The sequence below is a fragment of the Zalophus californianus genome, chromosome X (genome assembly GCF_009762305.2).
Source record: "Zalophus californianus isolate mZalCal1 chromosome X, mZalCal1.pri.v2, whole genome shotgun sequence".
Lineage (NCBI taxonomy): Eukaryota > Metazoa > Chordata > Mammalia > Carnivora > Otariidae > Zalophus > Zalophus californianus.
In genome coordinates, this window is record NC_045612.1 from 74136926 (window position 1) to 74157781 (window position 20856).

General features: G+C 36.3%; 1 protein-coding gene across 6 annotated transcripts in view; it reads left to right on the forward strand.

Moving 5' to 3' along the window:
• The window catches only part of OPHN1 (oligophrenin 1), a 499922-nt gene that overhangs the window by 359095 nt on the left and 119971 nt on the right, over positions 1-20856 (forward strand). For all 6 annotated transcript variants that reach the window (XM_027608515.1, XM_027608517.1, XM_027608512.1 and 3 more), the window contains 2 exons: positions 15384-15468; positions 20645-20703. In XM_027608515.1, coding sequence (XP_027464316.1) covers positions 15384-15468; positions 20645-20703 — 144 coding nt within the window. The remainder of the gene's footprint in view (positions 1-15383; positions 15469-20644; positions 20704-20856) is intronic.

Here is a 20856-nt window from a genome sequence, read left to right on the forward strand (position 1 = left end):
AACAGTTACAGTGATTACTTTCTAATAAAAATGTGCTCTTTACAACTACTTTGAAATATCTATCTTGTATCACTCAGATCATGTTAAACTTGTCTTTTTGCTTCAATTTCATCATGGACTCAAAACCACTTTGCAGTTTCAGCTTGTTCCATTTTATTTTTATTTTCTACTCATACCCTGCTTGGTACCATTTGAACTCTCAGCTGTTGGAAAGCCTTTCTCAGATAAGGCCTTTGGCTTGGCATAGCAGTTTTTGGCTCAATATGTTTCAGAAGGTTGAGTTCAGTGTCCATTTGATCTCCACTTGTAGAATTGAGGAGATAACAACACAGGTAGACTGGAAAAGAAGAATGCACACAAGTGAGGCTTTAAATAGTGAAAAAACTGAAGAAATAAAAATGTTTATCTGCATGTTATACATTCACACAATGGAATGCTACACAACAATTACAATGAATTAACTATTAGAAGAGTTGGTAAACTCTTTCTGTAAGGGGCCAGATAATAGTTGAGGGGTTGAGAGCCACATTATCTGTCTCAACTCCGTTGCTGTTGTGAGAAAGCAGCCATAAACAATATGTCATCTAATGAGAGTGTTCCAGTGGCTGTGTTCTAATAAAACTTTATTTATAAAAACAGGTCGCAGGTTGGTTTTGGACCAAGTAGGATATATCAACATGAATAAATATCAGAAACATAATTTGAATAAACAAAGTAGAAGGATTCATGCATTTTATTAACATTTGGATAAAGTTTAAAGACCCAAAAAAGAATATAATATTTATGGATGTGTGTGTGTGTGTGTGTGTGTGTGTGTGTCAGTGCACATGCGCACACATGTATTCATGATAGTGGTTATTTCTGAAGAGGGAGGGATGGGTACACAGAGTGAGTCAATTTAATTACAGTGTTTAATTTCTTTATAAAAATGATCTGATGGATATATGGCATAATATTATGATACGATTAGTACATGGATTTTTGCTATATTTTTTCTCTTTTTGTCTTTATGTTTGAAATATTTTACAATAAAAGACACTGTGTAAGCCAATCAAAACATGTTTGAAAGCTAAATTTGACTCAGATGCCATCACTTTGCCACCTCTGCTGTTGATGCGTGCAAGAATTCTAAGGAATATTAGCATGGTGGAAAATGAAGAGTCCTTATGTTAGCAGATTGGAATCTACTACATTTATGTCTGGAGGCTTTTAATGCAATAACAGTTTATGATAGATGATTTGAATATTAAGATGTAAGCTCTTTTTTGTCAACATATAACATTTCCTTCTTTCTCTTTACAGAATTGTTGCATAATTTCTTGACAATATATACATATTACAATAACTTTTTATGACCTTATTCTCTAGCATACTTCATATTAGCTTTGCATTTTCTCTGTGGTTTTGTGGACCCTTAAAAAGACTCAGCTTGTTCCAATTAAATCTAATTACTTAATAATCTAATTAACTACCTCTCCTCATCATGGAAGCTTTTTCTGTGACTTGCCTCTGGCCACTCCAGAAGTATCCTAGAAAACCTGGCAAACATTGTGCCTTTTTTTTTCTTGTTTTAAGGATTTTATTATTGGTTCTTGTTGAAGGAAGGAAAGAATTTGAGGTGACCTTAAAAGATGGGTAGAGTTTGAATAGGCTGAATATGGGAGGAATGTTTCAAGCAGAAAGGATAGTGAGCAAAATCGTAACAGCAGGAATAATATTCTTTGAAGGCCAGTGACAAGTAAACACATCACAGCATTAAAACTTGATAATTCCTAAAACCAAAAAGCAAAAAACCCTTGATAATTCTTTGATATCCATCAAGTGTCCCATCTCCTCCTAGAAGCCTTCCTTGTTGACATCCTTAAGATACTGTATCCTTCCTATGTTTCTTATTGTCCCCCAAAATAGCTTGGTAACGAACTATATTCAGTTTGGAAGAACAGTATTGTGCCTTTTTAGTAATATGATGCTCCATAACCATTGCTTTTCTTGTTCCAAGATGAAGGCTGGCATTCTTTTCTATTGACCTTGAACTCATTTGGTGAAGAGTTATGAAATGAACCATATATTGAGCTCCATGAGAACAGAAATTTTGTTTTATCTACTGCTATGTTCTTAGAACCTTGAAATAGTGTTTGGCACAGAAAAATTACTTCAGAAACATGTGTTGAATAAATAAATGAATGATGTTATTCATTTCAGAGGGCATAGTTCTGCATGGTTTCTAGTGAGATGTGGGGTTATTCCAAAGGCAATTTTAGATAACACAGTGGAAGATGGAAACTCAAAGCTCCGAGTTTGATTGATTAATGTGCAGTTTCACCCCAGTTCCCTTTTTATTTCTTTAGTATAATTTTACTTTTGACATCCTGTTTTCTTTTTATTTTTTCATATGCAGTATGCATATATCAGATTCTATGTAATACGCTATTTATTACCTCACCCAATTTCATGTGTTAAATATGTTTTATAAACCTTAATATTTAAATGCCAATTTTTGGTTTCTTTACTCAATTGAAACTTGTTTGTGTGACTCTGCAAACTTTTTTTTACATTTGATGCTTTTATCTGTGCCGTTATTATTTCAGTGTCGTTTTAGTTCATTACTCTCTATAATTGTCACTCTTTATGGTACAGTGCCCATAGCCATTGTCAGTTGAGTTACAGAAAGACTGAAAAGGAAATTGTTTCTACTGAGGCCCAGCAGTATGGTTATATGCCAGAAATAGGGTATGATTCCAAAAAGTATCAACATACCTTCTTATTTACTGTAAGCACCTTGGGGGTCTTCAAGAATCCTCTTTGAGAACCCACATTTCCTTACCAAAAGAGGAGGTTTTCAAGTCTGAATCCAGAGTAAAGGAACTCACAGAGAAGGCTTGTTCTGTAAGGGTTAACATAGCGGGTAAGAGACCACAAATCATGTCCATCTCTTAATCTGAGCAATTGAAATTAGACATGACAAAAAGGTCCTTGCAGGATAATATATACCAAGAACAGTGCTTAATACTTATCCAGGTTTTTAAAGCCATGTAATTTCCTTTTTTCTCTTTTTTATTATTATGTTATGTTAATCACCATACATTACATCATTACTTTTTGATGTAGTGTTCCATAATTCATTGTTTGCGTATAACACCCAGTGCTCCATTCAGTACATGCCCTCTTTAATACCCATCACCAGGCTAACCCATCCCCCCACCCAATTATTTGCAGAATAAATCTGATCATAGACTTTTATCAAAGAAAAAGAAGCATAGCCACAATTCACGTACTGAACATAATCCATCGTAACAAGCAAAATTTTCACACACATAGAACATCTCAGATATCCTAAATATTGTTACAAATAATTCCTAATCACTTTTGTCAACATCCCAGAAGTTAAATCAAACAAAAGCAGAGAATAAGGAGGTATATAAAGTAAAATCTTTTATTTGATAAGTCCTAGTGAGAGTGGTTGCCAGGTCCAGATTTTCACATAACTTTACCACTCCATATTGTTCTCCAGTTTTATATTTTTTCACCACAAATTATCAAGCAGAGAATGGATAATTTATCTCAAGATTTTATATAATAAATTTATAAAATAATGATTCTGTTTACCAATAAAATATCCATCCTTCCCCAAATTAAAGCCATCTGGGAAAATGTTTCATTCCTTTTAATTGTATACTTATCCCTATTCCACTGTATTTTAATACTTTATCTTCATGTATGTTCTTAAGACTTTGAATAATCCTTTAGCATCTACATTTGTATAACACCTATGTCATCATGCTCTTACAAGAATTCCCCAGGGTATGATGTCCTGGAATATTGTTGTTTGTGTCCTAAGTCCTGTGTCAGCACCATCTAAAACATGGAATAGGCATTATTATAGTTCCGTCAGCTTAATAGATGCTTCATCAACATTTGGGAAACCGTGTAGGAACATTTGGAACAGGGGACAATGTCAGGACTGAGGGGCTGTTTGCCAGGGGCCCAATTGTAGGCATCATCTCAAAGACTGTCCAGATCAATAGGCAACTTTCTTCATTTGTAACTCTTCCAAGCTGGGCCCTTGACTCTCCAATTCCTTTTCTCTTATCAACACCATGTTTTCTGCTATTAAATCATAACTATCTTCATTTTCTCTCCCTCTTTCGACTTTTCTTTTCCTGGTCACAATGCACTTCTGGTTTCTTTTAGGGCCTCTCTTGCCCATAAGTCTCAGTCACTGGACCCTCTTTATGAGTAGCTATACCCACACTGGGAAAGAGCCAGTCCCAGCAACCATAAATATCATATTTCCTTGATTCTAAGACTCACACATTTTTCACATTTTCACATTTATTAAATTGAGATTTATCTCATAAGTGATGGTATGTCAGTATAATTGACAGTTTTCTTCTCTCTTACTAATACAAAAATAATGGTAGAAATTACATTTAAAGGTATTTTAGATTTGAAGTAGCAGTAATTTAAGAAAGTATACAAAGTCACACTGGTAACCTTCACACACAGAGATTTTGTTTACATGTAGTCCCTTGTTTCTGCCCTGACCTTACCACATTGCTTTATGCTGGCCTATTAAATCAACATGACAGAGATTCTTCTTGCTGCCCTATGAGTGTTTCCTGTTATATGGGCCTATCTTAAGTCCTTCTGTTGAATGTGTATTGAATAAATACTAAATGTCAAACATGGTGATAAATGCAAAGGATAAAAATATGAGCAAAACCAGTCATAGTCTTTGCTTTTTTTCATTAAAGACTCTTTTAAGATAGTGTTATCCATTAGCATTATCAATTGTTCTGGTCGTTGGTCAGATCATGCAGTTGTTCCTCTGGTATCTAGGTTCGTCAGTCTTTTTTCCTCAGTCATCTCTTCCATAAGGAAGGAACTATTCTGGGCAATTATTTTGACTATGTCCAGTGAACCTGTAAAGATATGGCAACAGTTTGGGATGGCTGCTTCAAGCTGATCCATCTCTTTCATGGCCTCATCATTTACTGCTGAGGCTTTCTTTCTAGTGTGTGGATCTAATATGTTGTGTCTGTCGTTGTCAGATTTTTAAAGGAACTATACCAAGTCCAGTGGAATTGCCTAAGGGTTTAGTTTTTCTCTTTACACATAGTCTTTATATAGCTCAAGGAAAGTTCCCACTGAGAATGTGTCAGCTGGCACTTGCTAGGTCTAAAAGGAAGCTGTTATTTCTTCTCTTGAGTTAAATTATCCTCAAAAGGTTGGTGTTTGGATAGAGACTTCTGAGTGCCCTACCTGATTTCTTAGTGTTCTCTGCTCAAATCTGTAACCACCTCCTCTTGGGACAGCAAGTATTCAACATGTACGTACTCTCTTGGTAGGGCCTTGCTTATGATGAGGTTTTGTCTTTTTTTTCTTTCTTTTTTTAATTGAAATATAATGGACATATAACAGTGTATAAGTTTAAGGTATACAATGGTTGGTTTCATACATTTATATATTGTGATATTATTGCTATAGTAGCATTAGCTAACACCTTTATCATGTCACACATTTATCATTTCTTTTTTTGTTAAGAACTGTTAAGAATTAGTCTCTTAGCAACTTTAAAGTTTATAACATGGTATTGTTGACTATACTCACTTGGTGTGCCTAAAAGCTCCAAAATTTAGGGGCACCTGGGTGGCTCAGTCGGTTAAGTGACTGCCTTCGGCTCAGGTCATGATCCTGGAGTCCTGGGATCGAGTCCCGCATCGGGCTCCCTGCTCAGCAGGGAGTCTGCTTCTCCCTCTGACCCTCTTCCCTCTCGTGCTCTCTCTCTATCTCATTCTCTCTCTCAAATAAATAAATAAAAAAAATCTATAAATAAAAAAATTTTAAAAGCTCCAAAATTTATTTAACTACTAGTTGTAAGATTTTACCCTTAAACAACACTTCCCCAATTCTGTCAACCCCAGCCCCTGGTAAATCACCATTCCCTCTATGTTTATGAGTTCAGTTTTTTAAAAATCCTGTTAGGATGGCTTTTATAAAAAATACAAGATAACAAGTGTTGGTAAGGATGTGGAGAAAAAGGGAACCCTTGTTCCCTGTTAGCGGGAATGTAAATCAGTGCAACCTGTGGAAAACAGGATAAAGGCTTCTCAAAAATTTAAAAATGGAAATACATATGATCCGGTACTTCACCTACTGGGTATTTACCCAAAGAAAATGAAAACACCAAGTAGAAAAGATAAATGCATAAATGCATCCCTATATTTATTGCAGCATTATGTACAATAGCCAAGATATGAAAGTAACCCAACTGTCATTGATAGGTAAATAGATAAAGAAGTTGTGGCATATACATACAGTGGAATATTACTCAGCCATAAAAAATTAGACTTTACCATTTGTGACAACATGGGTGGATCTAGAGGATATTATGCTAAGTGAAATAAGCCAACAGAGAAACACAAATACCATATAATTCCATTTATATTTGGAATCTAAAAAGCAAACAAATAAATCAAAATGCAGAAGCAGACCTATAAATATAGAGAATAAACTGGTGGTTTCTAGAGGGGAGAGGAGTAGGGAGATGGACAAAAAGTGGTGAAGAGGAGTGGAAGATACAGGCTTCCAGTTATGGAGTAAATAAGTCATGAGGATAAAAATTAGAGCATAAGGAATATAGTCAGTGGTATTATTTCGGGTTTTTTTTTTTAAAGATTTTATTTATTTGAGAGAGAGAGAGAGCATGAGCAAGAGGGGGTAGAGGGAGAGGGACAAGCAGAGTCCCCACTGATCACAGAGCCTGATACAGGGCTTGGCACAGGGCTTGTTCCCAGGACCCCAAGATCATGACCTGAGCTGAAGTCAGACGCTAAATGGACTGAGCCACCCAGGCATCGCTATGGTCAGTGGTATTGTAATATCATTGTGTACTGACAGATGTTAACTATACTTGTAAATATAGCATAATGTATGAACTTGTTGAATCCCTATTTTGTACACCTGAAACTAATGTAACATTATGTGTCAACGATGCTTCAATTAAACAACAACAACAAAAGAAAGAACTGGATAGTAGAGAAAATGGTAACTGTGTTTGCTTCCTGGGTTGGGAACTGGACAATTAGGGACCAGGGGTGGGAGGAGACTTCTTTTACATAGTGTATCTTCTATACTTCCAAAATGTTGTTCCAAATATATACATAACCTGTATAAAATTAAATTGAAAGAAAAACAACTTCAGTTTTTTCTGGATTCCACATATAAGTGGTATCATAAAATATTTGTCCTTCTCTGTCTGATTTACCTCATTTAGCTTAATGCCTTCAAGGTCCATCCATGTTGTCACAATTCACAAATGGCAGTATTTCCTTCTTTCTCATGGCTGAATAATATTCTATTATATATATATATATATATCATATCTTATTTATATATTCATCTGTTGAAGGACACTTAAGGCACAAGACTGTTTCCAAGTCTTGGCTGTTGTAAATAGTGGTGCAATGAACATGGGGGTTGCAGATATCTCTTCGAGATACTGATTTCAATTTTTTTGGATATGTATCCAGGAGTGAGATTGCTATTCTTATCTTTTTGATACTAGCCATTCTGACAGATTTAAGATGATATCTTGTTGTGTTTTTAATTTGCATTTCCATGATTATTAGTGATACTGAGCATCTTTTCCTGTGTCTGTTGGCCATTGGTATATCTTCTTTGGGAAAAATGTCTATTCAGGTCCTCTGCTCATTTTTTATTGGTATTATTTGGCTTTTTGGTGTTGAGTTGCATACATTCTCTATATATCTTGAATATTATCATATATAGCATTTGCAAATGTTCTCTCCCATTCAGTAGGTTACCTTTTCATTTTCTTTGTGGTTTCCCTCACTATGCAAAAGTTGTTTTTTTTTTTTTAATTTTTATGCAGTCCCAATAGTTTATTTTAGCTTTTATTTACCATGGCTGAAAAGACCTATCTAGAAAATGTTGCTAAGGCTAATGTCAAAAAGATTACTGCCTGTGTATTCTGCTGGTTTTATGGTTGCCTGTCTCACATATAGGTCTTTAATGCATTTTGAGTTTATTTTTGTGTGTGGTGGAAAAAAGTGATCCAGTTTCATTCTTTTGCATGTAGCTGTCCAGTTCTCCCAATACAATTTGTGAAACAGACTGTCTTTTTCCCATTAGATATTCTTTCCTCCTTTGTTGAAGATTAATTGACCATATAATTGTGGGTTTGTTCCTGGGTTATCTCTTCTATTACATTGATCTATGTGTCTATTTTTGTGTCAATACCATAATGTTTTTACTAGTACAGCTTTGTAATATAACTTGAAGTCTGAAATTATGATGCCTCCAGCTTTGCCATTATTTTTCAAGATTGTTTTGGCTATTAAAGGTCTTTTCTGGTTCCATGTAAATTTTAGGATTTTTGTACTGGCTCTGTGAACAGTGCTGTTGGCATTTTGACAGGGATTGCTTTGAATGTGTAGATTGCTTTGGGTATTATAGATATTTTAACAATATTTGTTCTTCCAGTCTATGAACATGGAATGTCTTTCCATTTCTTTGTGTCATCTTCAGTTTCTTTCACCAGTGTTTTATGGTTTTCAGAGTCTTTCACCTCTTTGGTTAGGTTTAACCCTAGGTATCTTATTATTTTTGGTGCAACTGTAAATGAGATTTTTCTTTTAATTTCTCTTTCTGCTGCCACATTGTTAGTGTATAGAAATGCTATACATTTCTGCACATTGATTTTGTATCCTGTGACTTTACTGAATTCATTTATCACTTCTAGTAGTTTTTTGGTGGGTCTTTAGGGATTTCTATAGAGAGTATCATGTCATCTGCAAATAATCAAAGTTTTACATTTTCCTTACTAATTCGGATGCATTTAGTTTCTTTGTGTTGTCTGATTGCTGTTGCTAGGACTTCCAGTACTATGTTGAATATAAGTGGTGAGAGTGGACATCCTTGTCTTCTTTCTGACCTTAGGGGGAATAGCTCTCAGTTTTTCTCCATTGAGTGTGATGTTTGCTGTGGGTTTTTCATATATGCCCTTTTTTATGTTGAGGCATGTTCCCTCTAAACCTACTTTGTTGAGGGTTTTCATCATGAATGTATGCTGTACTTTGTCAAATGCTTTTTCTGCATCTATTGAAATGATTCTATGGTTTTATCCTTTCTCTTATTGATGTGATGCATCATGTTGATTGATTTGCAGATATTGAATCACCCTTGCATTCTGGGAATAAATCCCACTTGATCGTGGTGAATGATTTTTTTAATGTATTGTTGGATTCTTTTTGGTAATATCTTGTTGAGGAATCTTCCATCTGTGTTTATCAAAGATATTGGCCTATAGTTCTCTTTTTTGTTTTTGTCTTTATTCAGGTTTTTGCATCAGGGTAATGCTGGCCTCATAGAATGAATTTGGAAGTTTTCTTTCGTCTTCTATATTTTGGAATAGTTTGAGAAGAATAGGTACTAACTCTTTAAATGTTTGGTAGAATTCAACTGTAATGCCATCTGGTCCTGGACTTTTGTTTGTCAGTTTTTTTAGTAATGATTTGATCTCCTTGCTGATATCAGTCTATTCAATTTTCTATTTCTTCTTGCTTCACTTTTGGTGTTTAAGTGTTTCTAGGAATTTATCCATTTCCTGTATGTTTTTCAATTTGTTGGAATAGAGTTTTTTATAATAATTTCTTAAAATGGTTTGTATTTCTGTGGTTTTGGATGTTATTTCTCCTCCCTTCTATGTAATTTTATTTATTTTGGTCCTTTCTCTCTCTCTCTTTTGATAAGTCTAGCCAGAGATTTATGAATTTTATGTATCTTTTCATAGAATCAGCTCCTGATTCATTGATAAGTTCTATTGTTTTTTTAGTTTCTATATCATTTGTTTCTTCTATAATCTTTATAGTTTCTTTCTTTCTGCTGGTTTGGGGTTTTGTTTTTCTTTTCCTAGCTCCTTTAGGTGTAATGGAGTTGTTTATTTGAGATTTTTCTTGTCTCTTGAGGTAGACCTGTATTGCTTTTCTGCACCTGAAAGGTTTTAGACCATTGTGTTTTCAATTTCATTTTTTCCATGGAATTTTTTTTTATTTCTTCTTTGATTTCCTGGTTGAGCCATTCATTGTTTAGTTGCATGTTGTTTAACCTCTATGTATTTGTGGTCTTTCCTAAATTTTCTTGTTGACTTCTAGTTTCATAGCATTGTGATCAGAAAAGGTGCATGGTATGATTTTGGTCATTTTATATTTGTTGAGGTCTGTTTTGTGAGCTAATACATGATCTGTTCTGGAGAACGTTTCATGTGCACTTGAAAAGAATGTGTATTCTGCTGTTTTACAATGGAATGTTCTGTATATATCTTTTAAGTCCATCTGGTCCAGTGTGTCATTCAAAGCCACTATTTCCTTCCTTAAGCCAAACAGTTTGGCTGATCTCTCCATTGATATAATTGGGTTTTAAATTCCCCTACAATTACTGTATTACTATTGATAAATTCCTTTAGGTTTGTCATTAACTGTTTTATATATGTGGGGGGTCTTATTTTGGGTGCATAAATACTTACAATGGTTATATCTTTTTGTTGGATTTTTCCCTTTATTATTATATAGTTTCCTTCATTGTCTCTTTTTATAGATTTTGTTTTAAAGTCTATTTTGTCTGATAGAAGTATTGCTACTATATCTTTCATGGTTTCTTTGTTTTCTTTAGTGATAAACTTGGATTTCTTTCTCTTTATTCTTTGCATATCTACTAATGGTTTTGATTCATGGTTACCATTAGGTTTGTATATAACATCTTCTGCCTATAGCAGTCTATATTTAGTTGATGGTTGCTTACATTTCAAACCTTTCTTTACTCATCACTACCCCCCCCATTTTAGGTATATGTTGTTATATTTTACATGCTTTTATTTTGTGACTCCCTTTACTTATTTTTTTTTACAGAATTACTTATTTTTACTGCTTTTGTGTTTCCTTCTTTAATACTTTCACTTTTCATCTTTCCTTTCCACTCAAAGAGTCCCTTTTAATATTTCTTGTAGGGCTGTGTTAGTAGTCAAAAACTCCTTTAGTTTTTGTCTAAGAAACTCTATCTCTCCTTCTACTTTGAATGATAGCCTTGCTGGGTAGGGTATTCTTGGCTATCGATTTTTCCCTTTTAACACTTTGAATATATTATGCCACTCTCTTCTGGCTTGTAAAGTTTCTGTTGAAAAATTTGTTCATGGCCTTATGTAGTTACCTTTTTATGTAACTGTTTTCTTTTCTCTTACTGATTTAATTTTTTTTCTTTATCACTACTTTTTTTCATTTTGATTACTACGTGTCTTCGTGGATCTTTATGCCTCCTGAATTTGGATATCCTTTTCCTTCCCCAGATTAGGGATGTTTTCAGGTATTATTTTTTGAAATAAATATCCTGCCCCCTTTTCTCTGTCTTCTCCTTCTAGGTTGCCTATAATGTGAATATTATTATGCTTGACAGAGTGACCGATTTCCCTAAGTGTATTTTCAATTTGCATAATTCTTTTTTCTCTCATTTGTTCATCTTTATTTACTTTCCATTACTTTGTCTTCTAGGTCATTAATTCATTCTTCTGCATCTTCCTGCCTGCTATTTATTCCATCAATTGTGTTCCTAATTTCATTTATTGTCCTCTTCATCTCTAATTGTTTTTTTTTATATCTGTATTAAGAATATCACTGATGTCCTCCACTCTTAAGTTGAGTGAGTATCTTTATGATCATTATTTCAAATTCGCTATCAGGCATGTTACTTACATCCCTTTTGCTTTGGTCTCTTGCAGTGGTTTTGCCCTGTTCTTTCATTTGTGATACATCTTCTCTCTCTTCATTTTGCCTACCTCTCTGTGTCTGTTTCTGTGTTTTAGGAAAGTCAGCTATACCTATTGCTCTTGAAAGTAGTGGTCAGAGTGTGCACTTTTAACTAGGTGGCACTTGTCTTCCACCACAGGGGATGCTCAGCCACTGTGGAGACTGAAACTGGCCAAGGCCACTGCACAAAACTTGAGTGGACTGATGGGGGTGCAGTGCCATAAACTGTTCACACTGGCCCTCCTCCACTGGGGATGCACATCTGCCACAGAGACTGGAGCTGGCTGCTCCATACAGCATGGTGGGCAGCAGGTGCGGTTTTAACAAGTTGTGTACATCCTCTCTGAGAGGCTGACAGATCCAGGGGTGGCAAGGTTTGCATGTGTCTTCTGGGGGAGGGGATCTGTAGCACTGGGACTGAGAGAGGTCTGGCTGGGGACATGTGCTATGGTGTAAGTAAGTTAGGTAATGAGTGCTGGTGCTGCACTAGTTCCCACAGGTGGCTGTGCATTTATGAATTTGGACCGGGAAGGGAAATGTCACCTGCCAGCTCCTTCATTCCTGGAGAAGTCCCTCAAGTGAACTCTGAGATTAGTAACTAATTCTCCCTCTTGTAAGCCCCAGGTGCCTTTCAAACTGCTGCTTCCAAGCTGTATCTCCATGAGCTGTTTGCTGTGCTGTCTCTAAGGATAGGGGCTCAGCTTCCTATTGCCTTCTTAGAGCCAAGCCTGCTAATTTTTATAGTTCCAGGCTTTAAGTTCTGCTGGTCATAGGCACTCGCAAAATTCCGCCCCTCTGATTTTCAAAGCCAAATTCTATGAGGATTTTTTTCCCTTTGTAGGCTCCCCAGTGTGCTAGTCTGTTCCTTGCTCCTCTCTGAGCCTGCAGCTCCCTCCTTCCAGCTTTCAGACCCACAGGGTTTAGGTTCCCACTGAATCCTTGCCCTTCCTACCCTCTTCAATGTGGCCTCTTCTCTACTTTTAGTTATGGAGTTATTCTGCCAGTCGTTGGGTCCTTTTCTGGGTTGTTTGCACTGTGCAAGTGTTATCTAGTTGTATCCTTGGGAGAGGTGAGTAGAGAGTCCTCCTTCTCCTCCATCTCCCCTGGAAGTCCCTACTGATGACTCCTTTTGTATTCTGTATTTTTGTTTTATAAAGTTGGTTGCCATGTTATTTGATATGCAGATATTCATAGCTGTTTTGCTTTCATTTTGAGTAAGGTTTTTAGCATTAAAAGTGTTCTTTGTCTCATTTAGTGCTTTTGGGCTTGAAATCTACTTTGCCTGATACTGATTGCATTTGCCTGGTAGATCTTTGCCCATTCCTAAATTTTCCTCTTTTGCTTCACTTCCCTTTGGCTGATGTCTTTCCATTATGTTTTGCCCTTTCCTTTCCTAGGAGCAATACCTTCCATGACTTCTTTTTGAAGATCACTTAGAACACTCTTCCACAAGTGCTCTGATTTACCCTATTTTTCAGTATTTTTATAGTTTGTTTAGACTTTGTCTTTCTGGTGCTGGTTTTAGATTAATCTTAGCCCTCCAGACCCCTTATTTTCTTATGAATGACCTTTTCCCAGCATTTCGCTTGCTCCCTGCAAATGTTTGTGGAGAAGGAATGTTAGTGATAGCTCCCTGGGATTTAATGTTTATATTCCTACTTTCAAGTGATTTGGAATTTGGGTGTTTTCTATGTTTTTATTATGTGGAGGGCATGGCTTTGTGTAGCCCTGTTTTTCTGGTGGTTCCATGTTGTTTTCTGGAGGATGTGTAGACAGACTTAGATTTACATGGCCAACGTTACCTTGACATATGCATTTCACATATGGTTAAAAATACTTTGTAAATATTTCAATGGCTATAATATTATGGTAAATAAAAGGACCAATATTTATCAGATTACTTCCTTATTATTTAGCATTTAACTTTTTTCCTTTTTTGTGATGACGTATTTGTAGATGAGTCTATTCTAATGTATACTTTGGGTAGATTCGCTGACAGAACTATTGCTTCAGGGTTATAAGTGTTATTAATAATCTTGATGTAATTTGAATCCAGGGAGAACCAATTGGCCACAGATGGATTTACTTTAAGCTGCTAAAGTAGTCTCTACCCTTTTATAAGGTCACATCCCTCTTCCCTATGTATATAACAGGATCCAGGTCTGAAATAGCTGGGACCACCAGTGTGGCCATTTCTGGTGAAGAGTGAGAGTTTGACTTCTTCTTTGCTGATTTGGATGCCTTTTATTTCTTTTTATTTTTTAAAGATTTTTACTTATTTATTTGAGAGAGAGAATGAGAGAGAGAGAGAGAGCACATGGGGGGGGAGGATCAGAGGGAGAAGCAGACTCCCCACTGAACAGGGAGCCCGATGAGGGACTCGATCCTGGGACTCCCGGATCATGACCTGAGCCGAGGGCAGTCACTCAACCAACTGAGCCATCCAGGCACCCATGGATGCCTTTTACTTCTTTTTGTTGTCTGATTGCTGAGGCTGGGACTTCTAGTACTATGTTGAACAACAGTGGTGAGAGTGGATATCCCTGTTGTGTTCCTGACTTTAGAGGAAAAGCTCTCAGTTTTTCTCCATTGAGAATGATTCACTGTGGGTTTTTACTATATGGTTTTTATGATATTGAGGTATGATCCTTCTGTCCCTACACTGCAGAGTTTTTATCAAGAAAGGATGCTACATTTTGTCAAATGCTTTTTCTGCATCAGTTGAGAGGATCGTATGGTTCTTATCCTCTCTTTTATTAAAAAGAAACACAGAAACATGAGTGAATTTTTCAGATCTTCACTGTGAGAGCCTGATAGGGCTCCTGGAGGTAAAATTCACAAAAGTGTGCAGGTCCCCCTAGAACCAAGCCCCCTTAAAATTTTTAACTCTCAAACTTGTCCACACTGAGCCTCTATCAAATCAATTGCAGGTTAGGTTTTCCTAACCCTGTAGTGGTTCCCAAGGAGTTTTCTGCTCCTGGGCTTCTGTTCTAGTAAGTTTTGATTTTCTGGATCTGCCAGCCTCTCTCTTCAGTTTTAAGGACAGTAGTTTGTTATATGACCTTAATTCTCTGATGGATCTAAGAGGAGTTGATTTTCAGTTTGTTACCCTTTTTTTCTTGTGTGGATGGAAGACATGACTTCCAAGCTTCTTACATGCCTGAATGGAATGCAAGGGAATTTTTAAGACATCAAAGACATGGTCGTTGTACAAAGTTTTCATCTCTTGAAAACTGGGTAGAGTGACTATCATTTAATGTAATGTATTTTCTTTTTCTTTTTCTTCTTTAAAGATTTTATTTACTTTAGAGAGAGAGAGAAAGTAGGGGGAGGGGCAGAGAGAGAGAGGGAGATAGAGTCTCAAGCAGACTCTGCACTGAGCACAGAGCCCAACCTGGCTCTCTATCCCACTACTCTGAGATCATGACCCAAGCAGAAACCAAGAGTCTGATGCTTAACCAACTGTGCCACCTAGGCTACCCACTTTATTTTTCTTTTAAAGGGGTAAACAGTAAGAACTTTTAGAACATTAACTTTTTTCTTTTTTTTTTTCTCCTCAAATAGATCCTAAATGCCCAGGAGATGTTGATTTTCATAATAGTGACTGGGACATTAAGACAATCACCAGCTCCTTGAAATTCTACCTCAGGTATGCCTGATACAATTTGGGACTTTGTTTTTCATAGTTGATGAAATTTGTCTAGGTGGAGATTGGAGCTTATGTGGTCACAGTTTCAGGAGGTTGGAGTTGCTAAAGAAAAAAAGAGTGAAAAGGATTTCCATCAAAAAAGAATGTGTATTGTAAAATTTTTAACCTGGGAATTTAGGCAAGCAAAGCATCAAAATAATAGAATTATTGAAAAATGGCTTTTCCTTAAAGTAATGGAAGTTTTGCCATTGTTCATAGATAGAGTGATGTCTCAATGTGCTCATGAATAATATCAGGATTTATGACAATTCAAGGTTGTTAACATGTTTTGTTGAATAATAACTATTTTGAAACATTAAATTGCATTTGACAAACATAATATTTGTGTCTGTGTGTTATGCATCATATTTCATGCTTTCATCCATATAATAGAAATAAAAAGAACAAGAAAATGCAGTCATACAAATGTTAGAACTGAGTGAATTGAGAGCAATAGGAAAACAAAATTTACCTTATCAGCAAAATTTGGTGATGCACAGTGGTGATGAATATATCATTTAGTTGATTGGCATAAATTTATATTATGTAAAAATATTTGGGACATATACTTTTTTTGAGGGGGGACATATACTTTTTAAACTCATTCATTTCTTACTATTCTTTATGTCCAATAGTATGTACCATACATTATTTACTAAATGTCTTTTTTTCAATTATTGTACTCTTTAGGCATTTAAGATAGATGTTTGAATATCATTAATCCAAAATAAATTGGGTCCCAGATATTGCTGTTAAGTGACCTTCTGCTGTAGTATCATTTTAGAACTTTATATAAACATGAATGCTCTTTCCGGCAGTATTTCTCTGGCATCTGCCAAAGAAGAAATGTATTGTTGTTAGAGGGTTTATACTGTACTAAGCAGTGTTCTAGTTGCTTACATTGATAATATCATTGTTTTGTTTTGTTTTTTTACAATAATACTGTTAGGTAAGTGGTATCATACTAATTTTACAGAAGAGGAAATTGAAAGGCACCTCCTTTCCTGTTAAGTAATATCCATGCTCACAGCTCATATTATTTGAACCTAACTATCTCTGACATATAGGCCATTGGTATTGGAACATCTTCTTCCTGTTTCCCACCCTCAGGGGCTATGACCTTCTTGGAGTTGCTTGGGTAATTTTAGTGAAGACAGAGAGCAATATACTATGCATACTTTTAGAAGACTGGTGGTGATTAGTGAGGGTAAATGATTCTATGTCTCTAGCCTTTTTCAAAGCAGTCAATTTTTTTCAAAGATTTATATAGGTTAAGTACCTCCCCACATTACATCTTTCCCAACTCATCCCATAATAAGCAGTGTGGCCCTTTTGAAAGATGGGAAGATCAAGCCTGAAAACCTGAATGAGCAATACCTCCAAGAAAAGATTTGTCCTTAAGACGTAATGTATGGGCATTTAATATGCACTAGCCAGTTAACACCCTTTAGGTTTCTCAAATACTTTAGTATTTTCAGAGAGGGACTATTCATCTGTGTTATATATACCTAACTCGCCCCTTATTCCAACATTTCCAGAAAAGTACCCTAAAAACTACCCTTTCTCTCTCTAATATCTTTAATCTTTCTTATTCAACTGGCTCTTTCTTCTCAGCATATAAATATGCTCCTGTAAAGCACATCGCTTTGACCTGTGTCTTTTTTCATAAATGAATAAATTCATTCTCCCATTTCCTAAATTATTCAATAAACATTTCCTGAGTATCTAGTCTATGTCTAGCATGGTACTAGGCAGTAGGTATACAATTGTGAATAGATGTGGTCTCTAAATTTGAAAAAGTTATAGTCCAGTTAGGAGAGCAGAAAAAAACAAATAATCATACAAATATAACAAACCATAATAAGTGCTCTGAAGAAAAGGTGCAAGGTGTTATGAAGACATATATAGGAAGACTTGGTTTATTCTGGTTGTTTTTTGAACTGAGGTTTGAATTGTAACTTAGAGTCAGCTGAGAGGTGGCAGTTCCAGACAGACAGAACTATATACGCAAAGGCCTTGAAGCATGAGAGAATGACCCCTTCTACATGTACCAGTATAAGTGGTGTGTTGTAGTATAGAGAGGGAAGGAAAGATATTAGGAGCCAGATCATGCAAGGTTGTATGGGATGTTTTAAGAATTGGGGTCTGAATTTATTTTATTTTATTTATTTATTTGACAGAGAGAGAGAGAGAGACAGCGAGAGCAGGAACACAAGCAGGGGGAGTGGGAGAGGGAGAAGCAGGCCTCCCGCCAAGCAGGGAGCCTGATGTGGGGCTCAATCCCAGGACCCTGGGATCATGACCTGAGCCGAAGGCAGACGCTTGATGACTGAGCCACCCAGGCGCCCCATTGGGGTCTGGATTTATTTTAAAAGGAATGGGAATAAACTGAGAGATTTTAAGCAGTAGGTTACATGATGAGATTTGCATTTTGAAAAAAACATATAGAGATCAGATTAGAGGGAATCAATAGGTAGGTAGAGATAGAAACCAATTAGTAGGCTATTGCTGTGGTGCATGAAAGAGATGATGCTTCTGCTTGAACTAAGGAGTAACAGTGTAGATTGGTAGAAATAAGCATACTTAAGAAATTTAGGGAGTAAATTTAGATATGAGAATGGGGGAGATGGAGATAAAAGAATGACTTCCATGTTTATGGCCCATACAACGAAATGGTGGCCATATATTTACTGATTTGAGAAACACAAGACAAAAACTAGATGTAGGGGAGATGACAAGTTGGGCTTTAGATATGTCAAATTTGGGTGTCTGAAGAAATCAGGGCAAGATATTAAGTGAGCAATTGCATATATGGGAATGAACTCAGAGAAGAAATCTGAGCTTGAGCTAAAAATTTGTGAATCATTGAAAATATATATGGTAATTGGGAGGAAGGAGCTTGGATGAGATTGCCTAATAAGAGAGATACTTCATGCCTTCCTATCCAAGCTTCAGTATATGAAGTAATCTACACACAGTGTCTCTACTTCTTCTTTTTTTTTTCTTAGATTTTTAAAATTTATTTATTTGTCAGAGAGAAAGAGTGCATGGACAAGCAGGGGGAGCAACAGGCAGGGGGAGAAGCAGGCTCCCTGCTGTGCAAGGAGTCCGATGCTTGACTTGATTCCGGGATCCTGGGATCATGACCTAAACTAAAGGCAGACACTTAACCCCCTGAGCCGTCCAGGTGTCCCAGTGTCTCTACTTCTTAATCTCCCAGTTTGCTCCTTAACCCATTGCAGTCTCCCTCCCAACACTTCTCCACTGCAGCTGCTCTTGCCAAGGTCACTAGTGACTCCCTCAGTGCTAAACACAATGTACAATTTTCAGTCTTTACTTGATTTCTTTGTAGCATTTGAAGCTGTTAATGAGCCCTCCTTGACACTTTCTCCTCTTTTGGATTCTAATATATCACTTGCTTTTGGCTTTCCTTGTACCTTTTTTGACCATTTTTAGCAGTCCCCTTTATGGACTTTCTACCTGATATTTTCCAGGATTCTCCTCTCTTTTTCCTATAATGGAAGGATGGAAAATTCAAATATCCACAGGGTCCAGGACACGAAAATGAATGAAGCAGACTACTTCCATATTAAAACATTGCATATTGAACCTGTATTTGCATAGTGATCCCTTTGTTTATATATAATCAGCAACAATATTTACTTCCACAAATAACCATATGGGCCCAATATAGCCAGATCTTTCCATTTTTCAGTAGAGGTAGAAAATATGGATCTTTTGTGAAATATCTCAAATTTTTATATTCTGATAACTAATACAATTCCATGTCTTTTTTAATACACTATTCTGGACAAATAATAAATGGAAGGCCCCGTGTAGCTGTTGGGTGAGTTGGCCATCTCTCCTTGAGCCGTGGTATCTGTTCTTGTGGTTTTAACCACTCACCTGTGTTCATGGTTTTAACCACTCACCTAGGTTTATGATTTTCATATTTACTTCTCAGATCTAGAAGGGCATTCCATCCATCTGCCTGATAGACATCTCCCTTTGGCTATCCCAAAAGTCCCTCTGGCTTAGCATCTCTACTTCCTTCTGAATCCATTTCTATTCTATCCAGTCTCATAAACCAGATGACTTTCTCCCTCACCAGTATACCTGTCATTGAAGAAGTTCTGTCTTTAATGTCTTTTAAATAATTCTCCTCATCATTTCTTTCTATCCTTGATGCCACTGTTTTTGTTTAGGCCTTTATTATCTCTCAACTGGACTACTACAATAATAATAGTGGCAGGCAGTATAAAAGTGATTAAGAACATAGACTCAAGACAGACTGCCTAGTTCTACCACTTACTGGCTGTGCATGGTCTTGGATGAATTATTTAACTTTTCTGAACTTCAGTTTCCCCATTTATAAAATGGATATAATAACAATATCTACCTTACAGGGTTGTCATGAGGATTAAATTAGTAAATATATGCAAATCACTTAGAACAGTGAAGCATTTACTATTATTGTAAGTGAATTATTTTTTCTGAGCTATGCACCACCTATCTTTATTTTATCATCACACTGGTCCTTTTACATTGTAAATTTTGTATATGGCACTCTTCTCAACTAGACTATTAGTTCCTTGGCGGTTTGGGGTCTGTCTTACTCATCTCTGCAGCCTCAATATCTGGCACAATGTCAGGTACCTGTAGGTGCTCAGCCAATATTTTTTTACTAAATAAAGAAACCTATTGGGCCTCAGTTTTCTCCTCCATTAAACTGGGATTTGAATAAGTGCTCCATCTCACAGGATCATTGGAAGGATCAGATGGGAGGACAGATATGAAAGCACTTTGAAAACTAAGGAACTATCAAACTGCAAGGACTTTATAGCAGCATTCAGAGTGGGTTCACTTTGGAATTTTTCAGTACTGGTTTGTGACTCCTTCCACTTTTGGGAACTAATTAGAGACCCTGCAGGACTAATTGGCTTTTACTTTTGCAGGTATTCTATTGAATTACTAGTAAGTAGCATTCCTCTGACAACGTTTCAGGTGAAGAGAGAAATGTATGTAGTCACACACTAAGCTCTAGGGATCAGAAACAAGCCTTGCTGTCCACAGAACTGAAAATCTAAGACCCAGCTATTCCCTCCCCAAAGGAACTTACAGTCTTCATTAATTTCAGGAATCTCTCTGAACCTGTCATGACCTATAGACTTCACAAAGAGCTGGTCTCGGCTGCCAGTAAGTATTTATGTTACTAGTTAATTGTGTTGTCTTGGCTTTTTAATAATGTTCATAGCAATGAACCTAGAAAAATGAGAGAAAGTGAGGGGAAAAAACAAAACATACCCATAGATTTTTGTCCACTGCCAAATGAGAGTATTCTTGCTTGCT